The sequence below is a fragment of the Oryzias latipes genome, chromosome 10 (genome assembly GCF_002234675.1).
Source record: "Oryzias latipes chromosome 10, ASM223467v1".
Taxonomy (NCBI): Eukaryota; Metazoa; Chordata; class Actinopteri; order Beloniformes; family Adrianichthyidae; genus Oryzias; species Oryzias latipes.
The window spans coordinates 26,000,355-26,016,740 of NC_019868.2; the positions used below are offsets into that span (position 1 = coordinate 26,000,355).

Consider the following 16,386-nt stretch of genomic DNA (forward strand, 5'->3'; position numbering starts at 1 on the left):
TAATTACAGACCTTCGAGGACCATCGTTCTCAAGCTGTCGTAATCATAATAAAGATGTCAGGCAGCAACGTGCAGTGTAGGTCTGCTGCTCGGAAACCAAACCCAGTGTCATGAGTAATCTAATTTAGGTTTAATTAAAATCTAATCAGTGAATTTGGGTACACTCGACCAGTGAATGTTCGCTTGCATATGAGAGATGGAGACCGTTTTATGTTTTTAAATTTTGATGTTGTAGTTTGTAACCAAATACATAAAAACTGGAGGATTGAGGGAAAAGCTGAAATAAGAAAACCCAGCTGCATGATTTATCATCAGGTTGTTTTAAATGCAGGCTGATCTAGAAACTGCAGATAAATATGTAACATTACGTACAGTATTATCTTGCTCTCTATTGACATTAGAAGAAGGCAGCAAACACAAACCTGAAAAGTGGATACAAATCAGCCAAATACAAGCATTGAGGGTGATTAAATACCGTAATTCAACAAAGATATATTGTCTGGCTTTTGTTTTGAAAAATGCCTTTATGGTCCAAATGTAACTGTATGAAAAGTTTTGACCAGAGGGAGCTTTCTTCCTTCTTTTCCTCTTCTTTAAGAAAACAAATGTCTCAATTATTGAGCAAAACATTCTTCAGGCTGTTGGCTTGCTGTAAACCTGAATTCCAGCCTCACAGCAGCTCATTTTTTTACCTGTGGTTAAGGAAATGGTTGGAGCAGCCGTTCAGAAAATCCCTTCTGTGTGTTTAAAAAAAAGCGAGAGCGACATCACCCATAGAGAGCAGCTTAATGCCGACCCTAACCTAATGAAGTCAATTCAGTCGCCATTGTTTCGCATTACGAACGTCGCCGTGTTGGAGCCAGACATCATGGGTAAGCAGTGATTGGTCCGAGCCGCTCCGAGCCAACGTTTCTATGGCAGCCACTCTCACCAATCAGGAGTATGCTTGTATGCCCCATAGGTCTGCACAATAAATTGCAAATTTATCGTTATCGCGATATCAAGCTGTGCAATACGTATATTGCAAAAGACGGCGAAAATCGCAATAAATGGTTACTTAAGATGTGCTAAAAAAAAAATTGTTTTCTTTAAATATTTAGTTAATCAAAAAAAATAACTTTTATGCATTTGACCAAATGGATGGAGCCCTTTCTGTTGGATGTTCACCTCCCATGTAGACTACTTTCATTTGGAATATAATTTAAGTTATGTTGACTCTTATTTCAATTAATCTGCAGTGAAATGGAAATGATGTTTTTGGTTGTTTTGCTATTTTTTTTATATATCCCAAGTTATATCGTCATCGCAATATTGATCACTAATATCAAACATGGCGAGTTTTCCTCATATCGTGGAGCTCTAATGCCCCACCACTTGAAAGCGGGCTCGGATGAATCAAACATTTTGAACGTTGGATGTGGGGGCCAGTGGGCATTCCCTACTTTTATTGAGGCATCTGATTGGCCAGTTTATAACCTCAGTACCTTCACTGCAAAAAAAAAAAAATAATAGGGAAAAAAAAATTATCAAGAACATGTTAAAAAAAAAAGACACCAGAGCAAGAATTGTTATTCCGACAAATAGTATGACTACGTAATAGCTGATTACGTCTCTATAGAAGTCTACGGGATGGGCGGGTACCGGCGGGTACTTCCTGTTTGGAATGCAAAGGGGGGAAGTCCCACTCAATCCACTCACTCAATCCAATTCTCATATACAGTCAATGTGCCAAACTAACTTGCAAACAATCAAAGGATATGATCTGTGGTGCCTTAGTTTCTTCATCATCTCCTCAAAGTTTGTTTTAAAAAAAAACTGCTTCTGCAAATGTTGACACTCGACTGCAGCCTCATCCTCCTCCGACCATCTCTTGGAATGATTTAGCCTCCAGCGGAGAAGCTCCACGACATTATTACCACCAGCTCTGTGTTAGACACAATTTGCCTCTGTAATTTGTTACAAAAGAACATTTTTGCTCCTTCCCCAGCATTGTTTCATTTGATCGAGCAATACCGTTTTCATTTGATGGGAAAATGACATTCGAGATGTCACAGCAGGTTTTCAACAGACGAAGCCAGCAGAAAATAAAAAATTCCAAGTGCGGCCTCCAACCTGCTGATGGACATCCACCGTCGGTTAGGAATGGAAGCAGATGACAGAGCTTCGCCCCTCTGTGGTTAAACCACACGGCCTCGAATTAATGGCAGAACGCTGCCTTTGATCCCACAGACATCCCCTTACCTTGTGAATATATTGAAGCAAACATGCAAGCAGAGGAAAATTAAAGGGATGTGAAAAAACATGTGTGCCTGTCATGAATATTGAGATGAGATTCACTTAAAAGCTGTAGATTACAAAGAGTTAAAAGCGCTACTAATGAAGCTTATTAAAACTTTAATTTTAAAGGGTTTTTTATGCCTTTGAAAAAAACAGATACTTATTATTTCACATGACTTTATTAAACATATTCTGATGACCTAGAATTAGTTACCAAGTCAAAACTTCCTGTTTTTGTCCAACATGTTTTCTTGCACATCAAACTCTGGCTTCCATCTGCGAGATGTGTTTGTTTGTGTGCTGATTTTCATCAGCACACCGTAGATGATGTTTGTTCTGTGCACCTGCAGGGCAACTCCAACAATATCGCCACGGTAGACATTTCCGTGGGCTTCGTGGGTCTGGAGAGCTACGTCGAGGCGCCCGCCGTCTTCCTCACAGCCCTCAGCACCTACGCCGGCCCCCTGCTGTGGGCGTGTCACCTCGTCTGCTACTTGAGCTCAGAGAGAGACAGGTGAGTGTCAGCCTTCAGACGGTGTGTCCCACAGGTGAGGAGGGTTTGGTTTCTCCAGGAATGTTCAATGAAACTCAACAGAAAGTTTAAAAAGAAAGTCGATTTATAAAAACACACCCAGTTTGGCTTGAAAATCCAGAGTTATAAATATTAGATATTCAAAAAGTTTTAATACATTTTTTAAAAATGTTTTAAAAAAATAAAACGGAGTTCGGCTCTGAAAAACATTGATTTGTCTTTGGACTTTATAAGTAAAATATGAATCATCTCTGGGATTGTCTGATGAGGTCATCTCTCAGTAGAATGCTGGAGTTTTTCTGTGTTTGTGATTCCCCATTGGAGCTTAGCTCTGATTTTAACTCCTGACCCTGGTCCCAGATGTTCATGTGAGCTCCTCTGGAATCACTCAGCATCATCAGAGGACACACATCCCACATTTTAAAGACTCCTAGCCCCCTTTGTGTCTCTGGAAGCCATAGATATGTCCACGCATGTCTTCATTGATCGAACATCCTTTGTTGATTTCTTCACTTTGAGTGAAGCTTCTCTCTTTATTTGGGCAGAAATGTGTTTTGTATTCCCAGAAAGACCTCCTCTCTTCCAGATTGTTCTCCTTAGGAGGCAACTGATGGATGATAAAATCACAAGTGCTTGGCTTTAATATGTGTTCCCGTGTGTGTCGATGTTTGTAATTGGATCTCAGTGACCTGCTCTGCCTAACCATGAACTCACAGCTTTCAGTCCAGAGTAAAAGCTGAACATTAGTCCGATTAATTCATTTAAGTACTTGGAATCCATCAATGTCTTACATTGGCCCCTTTAACACTGGAGATATCGCTGGCAATGCCTAAATAACACAAGCCACAAGCTCTTATTATGCGATTGTTTGCGTAATCCCTGTGAATCAGCTGATTGTGGCGCATAAAAAAGAGCTCCAAGCATCAGCTTTGCATTACTGCGCAAAGTCACTTTTCTCCACGTCAGGATAAGCAGATCGGCATTGATTGTCTAAGCACAACTGTAAAAGGTGGCGTATTGGTGCAAAGCTGCTTTTCTCCGCTTCAGAATCGGGTATTAAATTAGTTGCTTCAATGGCTGAAGAGTTACGATAGTCGAAAGGATGCAAACACTGGAACTGAAGCTAGAATAAAAGTCAGGCGGTCATCCTACCAGAGCTCTGTCTCGAAAGCCGTCACTGAATATCAAAGCCGTTTTCCTTGTGGGGATGGTTCTACGGTTGTTTCAGCATCTTAAACACATTATCCAGAAAGTCATAAGTTAACCGTTTTAGTATTTTAGACAGCGTGACTCTCATTTCGAAGCATTGTGGCTGCAAACGGTCACAAAGGCAAAACTACAGAATTAGTAGACGAGCTTGACAAGTGAAGCTTCCTAAAGATCTGAACCAAAAAGCAGATTCAACTTAACTTTTAAAAACAGTGACATCTGGTGGCCCGCTTTAGTTATAGCAACTTCTCAAGGACACGAATAAAGCACGTAATTCGCGCTAAAACTTTAGAAAAGATGGACTGCAACCTGATTGTTAGACATTTCCTAATAATTTCATGCTAAAATTGTTATAGATTAAGATGAATTGCAACTACCAGAAGCTGAATGACTGCTAAGTAAGAGGACCCCTGTAGCCCCCAAACCCTCCCACCCTCTGGACCAACACATCTTTTATATTGTCTTTATATTTATAGTGTTGCTTTTCTTTACTAGCATTTCTATTTTTATTGTATCATATTTGTATGTGGGCTGCACGGTGGTGCAGTGGTTAGCGCTCTTGCCTCACAGCAAGAAGGCCCCCGGTTCAAGTCCCGGCTGGGGGACATGAAAAACACAACATCAATGGGGGACCTTTCTGTGTAGAGTTTGCATGTTCTCCCCGTGCATGCGTGGGTTTTCTCCGGGATCTCCGGCTTCCTCCCACCGTCCAAAAACATGCTTCATAGGTTGATTGGCAACTCTAAATTGTCCATAGGTGTGAGTGTGAGAATGAATGGATGTGTGATTGAGGATATTCCACCCTGCGACAAACTGGCAACCAGTCCAGGGTATCCCATGCCTACGCCCAAGTGGCCGGGATAGGCTCCGGCAACCCCCGTGACCCCGAAAGGGAATAAACGGTTAAGAAGATGAATGAACATATTTGTATGTGCTCTGTAAATGGCTGGATGGGACCAGAGTTTTGCTTCACCCTGTGGTGAAATGACAAATAGAAAACCTTGAATCCTTGAGTTTAAGAAAAAACTAACTAAAACTAAACTAAAACTAAAAGTTAAAAGAAAAAAAATTGAATTTATGAAAAAGCCAACACACTTTAAATCCTTTTCCAGAATAAACATAAATGACAATATCATCAGTAAAAGGTGTGTTTAGGTAACAACTAAAAATGACTTGAATAAATATCTGAAACAGATGTTGCAGTCTGGGGTTTTTGGGAAAAAAAAGGGAAGCTAAGTTAGGTGAGTAAACAACCTCTATGGTTGTTAGCTGCACCTCTAGCCTTTCCTGTTCTCTTGTAATTCTAAAGGCACTGCAGGGGCATCAGACATCCAGCCCTTTTGTTTGTGAGCTTGAACAGATGCAGCAGGAGAGAGTGGTCAGTTCCTGGGTGATTTTTCTGTGTGGAAGTGGACGATAACTGCTGCCCCCTCCCAGCAGGAAGCGTCTGTTTATTGCTGAGAGAGGTTCTTTACGGCCTGACAACAGCTGCCCCGCTGCCGCAGCCAAAACCAAAACAGTTTGTTGATGCTGTTTGTTTGGGGGGGGGGGGATTCCTGCCACAGCAATGCAGAGAAATGCAGAAGATAATAGAGAATAGAGTTGAGTTGTAACACATATGATAGAGTTGAGAAATATCTCAACAGAACAAGGTTCAAAGTATTTTTGGTCTTTGTTCCCACACAATTTCAGATGTAAATGGAATTTCTCAGAATCCACAAAAAGCAGCTTTTTGGCTCATTTGCTGCCAACGGCAAAAACACAAAAGATCAAAATGGCAATAAAGTAATAAAAAAAAATCAAATAAAACCTTTTGACACCTTGAAGGTTGTCACACACACAAAAAAATCTAAGTTATTTGAAAATCATTTTAATCTAAAACTAACAAAATAAATGATACTGCAAATAAATCTTATTGGTAGAAATAAGAAAATCTGAAAACATAATTTGAGTAAAAAGAAAAACAGCTTTGACACAAAACACGTTTGTTTTACTATATTTGTTGCTTAGTTCCGAAAAATGTGCTTTAAAACACCAAAAACTATTATTTTACTATATAACTAACCAATTTCTCACTGTTTTATTGAACAGAGATGACTTCTGACACATGTGATGTCTTTAGGTAAACATGTATGGCACATATAAACTGGACCTGATGCACAACAGTTCCACTGCCTCCATAAAACCACCAATCCTCCACATCCTTCATTCTTCATGCTCTTTGTTGAGGCAACTGAAATAAAGAAGGTCTGAGCTCAGATTAAACTCTCCCTGCAGTTTTTTCTTAAACTCTTCCTGCATTTTTATTTTCTGCATCATTTGAGTTATTTTGAAAGCGTTCCCAGCAGTCTGTTTAGCCAAAATCAAATAAAACCTAGTTTCTAGGACATAGGTTCTGCAGAGCAGCAATAGTTCATTAGCAATTCCTCCGAGTTGTGGGAAAGACTGTTGGCATGGAGCATCCCCGCCCCCCCTTCCCCTCCCTGTTGATGAGAGCGCAGACCAGGAAGCTTGTAGCCTGCCGCCTAGAGTAAGTTCTACACCTCAAATAAGCTCTTTTTCAAACTGCATTTTTTCGTCTGCTCCTGATTAACAATGATTTGAATAAAGAAATAATCAGAAATGCAATTTTGAGCTTATAGGTTTTTTTTATGTCTTTTATCAAAAAATGCCACAGAACATTTTAAAGACACCAAAAACATAATTTTCATCAGAGCAGCTCTGTTTATAAGTTCCCTTCGAGGTTACAAAACTGTCACCATTTTTACTTTTCTAAAGGTCCAAAAACGTAATAAAGTGGACAATAACTTATCTAGCATGAACAAGAACTTTTTTTAATTAAAATCAATATTTTTGAAAACAGAAATACATATTTTGTAACTTTTATTAAACAATCATATTTGAATGATTTTTGTAGTTCTCAGAATGTTTGCCTTAAAAATGTTTTTAAGCCTTTTTTCCATTTGAAACTGTTAAAAAAAAAAAAAATAATAGAACAGTTCCTAACATACTATAAAGCGTGTTAATACATTTTTTAATAATAACTTTTTGGCCAAAAAATAGTAAAAACAACTAGAAATTGACTGAAAAATTGGGAATTCATTTACAAAAAAAGTGTTGTTATTTTGTAATCTTTTGACAGATTTGCGGGCTTTTTTAAGCATTTTGTCATTTGACTAAAAGATTTCAGATCACTCATCTCCTGTTTAAAGCTCTGTGAGTACAGAAGGACTAAAAGGGGGGTTACAGTATTATGGTCTTCAAAACTTCACCCAACCTTACCACAATGGTTTTAGAAAAGTTGAAAAGTCTTTTGATTTGTTTCAGGTTTTTCCAGATGAATAAGATCAAAGTAGATCTTTTAGGAAATCTGTAGTTGTCGATCCACTTGAGGCTGACTGCAGCTCGCGGGGTCCATTTGTGAAGCTGGCCTTTATCCACAGCCGGATGCAGCTTTGCTGCTCGGACATCTTGGAAAAAGGTCTCCAGGGGAGCAGGGCATTAAAAGCAGAGAGTAATGACGCCAAACAAGCCCCTCATTGCAGGAGGAGGCGCATGCAGGAAACAGAGGAAGTACTTAGAATACAGTCTGAATTATGGTCCTGGACTAGGACCAGAGTGTTTTCACTGTTTTTCTTTCTTGCTGCGTGTTTGAGGGAAGATTTCGGCCCAGCCACAAACTCAAAAACTCATCAAAGTTTGCACAGGCGTAGTACTCGGTGAAAAAGATTGTTGGTCACAGTGAACGTCCCCCCCTCCTGAAAAAGGAGAACATACATCACAGCCGGCAAAACGGTCCAAAAAATGAATGGGGCCAAATCTCTGATGGAGCTAGAAAAAGTTCTAAATCTACTAAAGAAACCAAAACACAGTTGTTGGGGATATCCAAAGGAAGTTTTACACCGTCCAAAAACATGCTACATAGGTTGATTGGCAACTCTAAATTGTCCATAGGTGTGAGTGTGAGAATGAATGGATGTGTGATTGAGGATATTCTACCCTGCGACAAACTGGCGACCAGTCCAGGGTATCCCTTGCCTACGCCCAAGTAGCCAGGATAGGCTCCGGCAACCCCGTGACCCCGAAAGGGAATAAACGGTTAAGAAGATGAAAAATGAAAGTGAAAGTTTTACACTATTATGGGATGGCCGCAGGACCTACAGCTTGGGGGCTATTTTGATGCAAAATGTGAAATTTGGTGATTTCCACATTTTCCCACAATAAGGGAAACAAAACATTTAGTTTGAGGGATCTTCTAAAAAAATCATAAACATGCCACCAGGTTAAATCTACAACCACAGCCAATGTCTCATTGACCTTTGACCTCAAGAAGAGCACGTAAACTTGCGCCAAACACAGGCGCCCGCCTACCGCTAGAGGCAAGGTGGGTCTCAGTGTCTTGCCCAAGGACGCTTCGACTCATGGGCGTGTAAGGCGGGAATCGACCCTGCAACTTTACGATCATGGGTCAACCGCCCTACCACTGCACCAGGGCCATTAAATGCGTTTAAAGGTTTCCAGGACTCTGCTTGTGACCCGGGGAGGTGCAGCTCCCAAACTCTGGAATGTTCTCCATTTTTCTGAGGTCTGCTAGAGCTGTCTGTGATTTAAAGTCACTTTTAAAAACTCATCTTTTTAGTCAGGCTTTTAACTCCAGCGAGCAGATCTAGTAGGCCAGCTTGTTAATTTTATATTTTCTTTATTGTATCATATTGTTTAGGGATTTTATTTGATTTTATTTTCTGCACTTTGGTTGCCTTAATAAGTACTCTACAACAAATACATTGATAGATTGACCTTTACAGCAGTTGTTTGATTAGATGGTTCTCAGATTCCTCATTCCTCTCCTCCTCTTCTTTCTTCTTCTTCATCCGCTTGCCTCCTAGTTTTGGATGTGAGGCTTGAAAATCCCCCCCCCCTTCATCTGGTACTTGGCGTGATGTAATGAACGCCGTCCCCGGGCTCATTTACACTCCTGTTTCATTGTGCGGGAGATGAAGCTCAGCGCAAACAGCACCCTCATATGTCTCGCTGCTTCCTAATCTCCCGACTGCATCCGCCGTCACGTCATGCAGATTTGCAAGTTATTAAACTTTCTTAAGAGCAATATGGAAGCAGTTGGAATTGTTTTGTGGAGGTAATTGGATCGGAATCCTCTCCTGGGTTTGTGTGAGAGCTAAAAGATTTGAGTTTGCTTGCGAGTCATGAGACAATCTTCATCATCACTGATTCATCTTCATTATCCGGGCGCTGAGAGCAGCTTAGTGTGCCTTTGCTCTCTGGATGTTTGTCTCTGTTATCCACACTTCAGAAGCCTCCTCTTCCTCATTCCCGCAGGAGTCCGGTTGCTGTCGGACACGGCTGCTACTGTTTGGCGCTCCTCAGGTCCGTGCCGGCGGCGGCTTACATCGTCCTGGTCACCGTCCTGCGCTACCATCTTTTCATATGGAGCGTCTTTTCCCCCAAACTACTGTACGAGTCCATGCATCTCCTGCTGACGGCAGGAGTCTGCCTCTTCTTCATCACCATGGAGCAAACGCAGCCCAAATCAGACTTCCAGTAACGGTCAGACTCTTTAGACTCCACAGTCCTGCTCCTGCTTTTTTGTCATTTCTATCCCAAAGTATGACTTTAGAAAAGAAACAAGGTGGAGTTTGTATGTTTGTAAGGAAGGTTTGAGTCCTTTTTTTTTTTTTTCTACGATATTTAAATATTTCCTTTTGTCCATAAAGGTAAGAAAGAGAATAAATGCGGGACGGCATGGAAATGTCTGAAACTTTGTTACCTCAGGGAAATGTTCGGCGAGCTGCAGCGAACTCACAGCAGCTGCATCCCATAAATGATGGGGATGGAGAGCTGATTTTACCCCCCCCCACACACACACACACACAAACAAACAAACACACACAGCTGGTATCACTTAGCCCCTCTGAACCGGATTAATCTCATAATTCTGGCTAACAGAGAGTCCAACAAACTCGGTGCTGGTTGGTGCAGCTGGAAGAGCGCAGGTGCGAATGACACCTTTAACCCTGTAAAGTCCAAAAGATCAAAGAATTAACAGAAATGTGTTTTTTAAAAACCTTTTCATGAAGTCTACAAAAAATACATTTCAAAATATTTTTTTATGAGATACAGATGATATCTATTGTGATGTGTTGGACTCTCAATGTTAGTTTAAGATGCAAAAATGGGTGTTAAGGATAAAAAGAACCTTGTTTTACTCACTGTCTCAAATTTGATGCACACATATTTACCATGATGTAACTGCATCATCACAAATTTAGCGTTTTTTTAAAACACGAAGTAGTCATTTAAAATATACTTTTACCATGGAGTATTAGGGCTGCCATAAAAGAAAATAAAGAGTTAGATAAGAAAATAAAAAGTTAGATAAATGGAGATAAAGTATTAAAGTTGTTAAAAAAAAGTCAAAATTTTACGAAAAAAAGATTTGTGTAAGATTTATGGAGAAAAAAATAATTTTACAATAATAAAACTTTATATTTTTTATTTCAAAAGTTATTATTTGAAAATAAAACAAGTCAAGTCAGTTTTATCGAAAATAAAGTTGGAGTTTCACGAGAACAAAGTGTTAAATTTACAAATTTCAGTTAGATTCTTGAGCGACGTGATGGCCGTCCAATTTCTTTAAATTGTCGGCAACATAAATGTGACAGGAAATGTTTGAATGTTTTTGTTGAAATATTGAAATATTTAAATACGTTCTATTTTCGGAAAACGTGACTAAATATATTTACAATTTTATTCTCCTGAATTGTTGACATTTATTTTCCAGAATTTTGCAACTTTATTCTTATATGCAAATACATATATATATATATATATATATATATATATATATATATATATATACTACTTCATTGTAGTTATTCTCACCATAAAATAAAAATTTGAAAAATAGCAAAACCTTTCCCACCAAGAGTTTTTCAAATTTCACGGAAGCAGCATTTTCGAAATAAGCAGGAGAAGCACTTCTACTGCCCCTAGTGGTATGATGCTGAACTACAATGTAGAAAACCTGGACTAAATTATATACAATGGGATTTTAAGGAAATTTTTGATTCATGCTAATCAGATATTGGTTTCAGAAATGCGTGTATTAAATAACCTAAAATGAGTAACAAAGTTCTAAACCTAAAAGTAGCGTAAAACAAAAATATATCTCTGTTGTTGAATACACAAAATTGAGTCTAAAACCTAAACATTTAAAGATTATCATTATTTTTGTTTATTTTTTTATATCACTGTTCTATTTTTTATTCTTTATACATCCCCAGAACAAAAACTATCTACTGTTCCCAAAAACTACAAAATACAATATCATGCATGATCATTTAATAGCCATATCTAATGGTAATAAAATCTGTCACTTTATCAATTTTTAAATCTTTATTAAAGATCTCTAGCATAACAGGAGCTTAAATTCTTTAATTTTTTTTACATTCATATAAAAAAACACCATTTGCATATATGTACTAAGTCAGTCCCTCAAATGTCATTGAACTCTGTAATATCTTTGAGGTCACAGGTTTTCCACTCGTGATCTCTGCTTCAAAAAGTTCTTTCTGACTATAAGATAGAAACTCACATGAATGTGAGCGAGATGTCTGACAGTCCCGCGCCCACACTCTCCTTTGAACCCGTGGAAATACCTGTGGAGGTGTGATGTACGGCTTTGGAGTGGGAGGGGTTTTTTTTTTGTTACTGCAGAACATTTACAACAAAAGCCATCAAGAAAAATTGTATTTTTCCTCGACTTTCAGAGGAGTTAGAAACTCCTCTAACAGTCGGGTCTCCAAGCACTGACAAGAGAGACGAGTTTAGTTCCTAATGTTGGTCAGAAGAACTTCAACTTGTGCTTAAATCCACAGTTAGAATGAAAAGTCTTCTCAGCAAAAACAGTCATATAGTTTTGTCTGCATTTGGATCGTTCTTTTGCAGTCTATTTTTGTGCTTTTAAAAGCTTTTGTCTGGTTTGTTTTGTGACATAAATCTTCTCACCTTCAGGTCTTTGCAGCAGAGCAACTCTCAAAGTTCCTCCTAAGACTTAATTGCAACAGGTTTTATATTTTTTTGGCGCGCACTTAAATGCAACCTGTCAGCTTCGACATTTAGGAACTAAGAATGAAAACAAAAGAACAACCTGGAAGATTGAGCAACTTGTCCCTTTAGGCAGAAGACTGAATTGCGAGTTCCAAACCCGGCATTTGTCACTCACCTTGATGAGCTGTCTGCCTCCAAACAGCGACTCGCCCCAGGCTAAGATCCCTGACATCCAGGATCTGCCACAGGCGGCGAGGAAGCAGAAGCGGCGCCGAGACACGAAGAAAAGTTCCTCGTTTTTCGACGCCCGTCGCCACGTCTGACCTCGACAGGAAGATCGTTGGAGTTTAGACTTGCAGATTTTAATTTGCAGTTTACTGGGTCTGACTTCAACAAAACACCTTAAACCAAAAGTCTGCAGCCTTTCACAGTAAAAGAGCCATTTGGACCTGTTTCCTTATTGATTAAAAAACCAAGTAGGAGCCGCAAAGTCTTATTTTACCCTTTAGGAAAATTATTTAAAACTGCTTTGCATTCATTACATTGTTTTTATAACAAATATGAATTACATTTCCTTTTTGACATGAATAAAAACTGAAATATAAAGAGAAACTATAATTTTCTCTAAAAATATTTTTTTTTTGCTTTTGAAAGAAGCTAATATGACTTCTGTTCAAAATAAAAGACTTCCTGTGCCAAACGGGGTCGTCCCAGTGCAGCGATGAAAGTTTTTAAACAATACAAGACATTTTCTCTGAAGACCTTGGACATAAAATTAACTAATCAAAATTAAAGTTATGCCAATTAAGTAACCCTTACTTTGAAAGATTACCATATTTTACTTTTCTTCATCCAGAGAGCCTCTGGGTTCGGGTTAGGGGTTAAAGAGCCTCATGTAGCTCCGGAGCCTCGGATTGCAGACCTCTGCCTTAAACTGACAGAGCGCTCTCACCAAGTTTTTCATTTGTTTTTGTTTTTTTACCCAAACTAAGAAAAAATGCAAAATCTGATAATAATCTGCATCAATTGCATCAATCCAGAGGAATAATCTGTCAATGCTCAGTATGAATCACGGCAGGCAGGTTTGCTGTTTCTCAGGTGTTGGTTGTTCTTCTTCATGACATGTAGAATATCTGAAAGTTATTTTTTCCTGAAAACAGATTTTTCGGTTTAGACAAAAGCAAAATGACTGCTGAGCGAATTTCTGCAAAGATGATTTTCGCTGGAGAGGAAACGTCAAACTTTTGGCATAAAGTGAAAAATCTCAGAATCATAAAACAACGTTTTGTCTTTCCTTTTTTTTTGTTATAAATGAGAAATCCAGAAGCACAATTTTTTTGATTCTATTAACACTAAAATTACAAAGGGAGTCATTTTGACTGCTTTAAAAAACTTGCATCGCCATAACTTTGTCCAAAATTTTATTTTATCTTATTTTAACATCGTTTTATCATTAAAATTTCAAACTTACTATCTGGAATAGTAATTTCTAGCAGTCAAATTGACTCCATGCATTTTACAGGGGGTTTCATATTTCACCATTTGCTACATTATACACTCTTGCTGTTTTGTTTATATAAAATCTAATTACAATCTAATTCTAATTATTACTAATTATTACTTCATTTTTAACCCAAGAGACACAAACATGACAATTAAAAAAAAAACTAAAACAATGGCAGATCATACTATGAACTGGAAAATGCCTGAAAAGATGCATTTTCCATGATCAACAACTAAACCCAGGGCGTCTGGTCCCTGAACAGACAAACCCTGCTGCTCTCCGTTTACAGCTGCTCCACGCTTCTCCTCGTTTCCAAAACCTCAAGGACCCTCTGTGAGGCTCGCCTGTATCGGTGCAGGACGGAGCCGCTTAAACCAGGCTCAGTGTGTGCAAGCCCCCCCCCCCCTCTGTACACAAAGAACCAGCTGCTCGTGAAATGGATCAAAATAATTGTTTTCTTTTCCATCACATGAAAAATACATGTACCTTTGCTTTTCCCAGGACTCTCTTTGGTATTTTTGGGTTGTACAGAACATTGTTTGGTTGTTTTATGTCTAGATTTGTCTTTTTTGATGCAACTATGCAACACATTTTCTGTGTCTGTCATCCCTGAATGTCTAACCAAATAAATTGGGTCTTTAGGGGGGTTTTGTTGGCTGATAAATGTCCTTTTTTTAACTAAAGGATGGTGGTTAGAACTTTGCTGTAAAAAGATGTTTTCCTTAAATTATCTTGCATAAATAAAGTTGTAGTTACCCAAAAATCTGTGGATTCTCTTTAAATAGGCTTTCTACATCTTTAAGACAAATATTTTAGTAAGTATCTGTGTAATTCCCTCTTTTATCAGTAATTACGCACCCATGAAAATGTCTTTGAGGTTTGGATGGAGGGACGGGTTAAACTTAACACCCGTTTTATTTCCTATTTCTGTGACTTCATAAAAACCGCACAGAAAACAATCTGAAAAGTTGCCTGTTTTTACATGCAGCAAACTAGTAGGAGGATGACAATTTAGTAATCATCTGCTCTCCACCCACAGAATAATAAATTTAAGCTTTCAGGAACTGGATTTCAACACCACCATTAAAAAAAAAATCACTTCTGAGTAGGAGTTTCTCTTGAAAGTCTCAGGGGACGATAAAAGATGTAGAGAAAGCAACATTTAGTCACGCTAGCTCTAGGAAGGAGAGATAACTTAGACATTTCTCTGTTTTCCATTTTTAAGGATAGACTGTCACGAAAGTGGAAATAGTGCAAGACTTGATGTAATGTCTGCAATCCTTCAAAACTACGGAAATTCAGAAAACACGGAATTCATTTGCAAAAATGAAGCCTTATGAAATATTTCCTTACTATTATAAATAAACATTGTCCAGTCAAAATGGTTTTAATCCATCAAAAGCTACAATTTCCAAAGACACACCCCTTCACATTTGGTATCATCGAAAATACCCCAAAAGTCCTCTGTAGACACCAAAAAAAGATCCTTCAGTAGTACGCAGTGGTTGGGTGATACTCAGGTTTAGAAATGTTATCTCCAGAGAAAGAATTAGCAATGTTGGTTGTCAGGAGGATGATATTTATTATCGTCACTCTGCAGCATTCGGTTGTCTGGGAACATTTAGAGGGAAAAAAATACGAGCAATCAACATTTTAGGCTGAGGAACACTCTAAGACAAATAAGAATATTTCTAAACAACTCGGTGTCCAGTATTTTTATTTAAGGATTAATCAGAGGAAGACTTTTTGATGGTAATATATTATTTTAGACATATGCATTAAAGAAAAAATACAAAAAAAGAAATATCCTAAAGGAATTAAGAAGTAAAAACCTAATTAATTATCACCCCCACGGCCTAAACGAAAATTATTACCACACCTTATAGCCCGGTTCCCTTAATGACTACACATGTAGTTTCAGATACCCACATATAACTACACATAGAAACATACACATATGGAAGCGTCTGACACTTTAAAATGTTCTTGCTCTGCTATGAACTGGCAGACTGTCCACCCCCGTATTTGCTCTTCAATAGCAGGGATAGGCTCCAGCAACCCCGTCACCCCAAATGCGAAGGAAGCAGGTTGAGACAATAGATGGATGAATATTTTACTCCAAAAGGTACAAATTCTATTTAACCCTGGAAAACCCACAGGGTCAAAATTGCCTCGTGTTCTTTTTTTTTTTATTTGTTTTTTGTATTGTACCTTGTTGATTTGTTTATGGCTGCTGTTCATTGCTGCCACCCAAAATGAACAAACAAAAATGTCAAATTACTTTAAAAGTTCAGAAGAAAACTATTGTTGAGTTCTCCAGGTCAGGTTGAAAGGAGCTCCACAAATCCTAAAATGAGCACCTCAAACTCAACATGGCTGGTAGAAAACGACAAAGAAATACAAAAACAAAACCTTAGGAACCTGAACATGAGAAAAAAGAGATTTGGGGGGTGGGGGGCACAAAATCTGAAAAAAAAATCTTGTTTTGTTTAGCATAAAAAAATTGAGTTAACATATTTTAAAAATATGTTCAAAATATAATATTCCAGAAATATGAACAAATGAAACGTTGGTAATTGTGTCTATATTTTATCGTTATGTATTTGAACTAAGGAATCTGCATTTATTGGTGTTATTTTTATCTTTGTTTTGATTCTTTAAAACAACCTTTTGCTTTATCATTTGGACAAAAACAAGCGGTAAGAGGTGAACTTTCTCTCTGAACTGATGCTTTATTCAACCCAACGGAAGGTTCAGCATAAATATTTCCCAGAATCTTGACTGCAGCGGTGGTGCA

The 16,386-nt window shown here is 38.3% G+C and overlaps 1 protein-coding gene across 1 annotated transcript in view; it reads left to right on the forward strand.

The window, feature by feature from the left end:
• pigg (phosphatidylinositol glycan anchor biosynthesis class G) overlaps positions 1–10,488 on the forward strand; it is a 92,475-nt gene extending 81,987 nt beyond the window's left edge. Inside the window, exons 12-13 of the mRNA XM_011480497.3 lie at positions 2,628–2,791; positions 9,356–10,488. Of these exons, the coding sequence (XP_011478799.2) occupies positions 2,628–2,791; positions 9,356–9,581 (390 nt within the window). The 3' untranslated portion in view covers positions 9,582–10,488. The remainder of the gene's footprint in view (positions 1–2,627; positions 2,792–9,355) is intronic.
• The last annotated feature ends 5,898 nt before the right edge of the window (positions 10,489–16,386 follow it).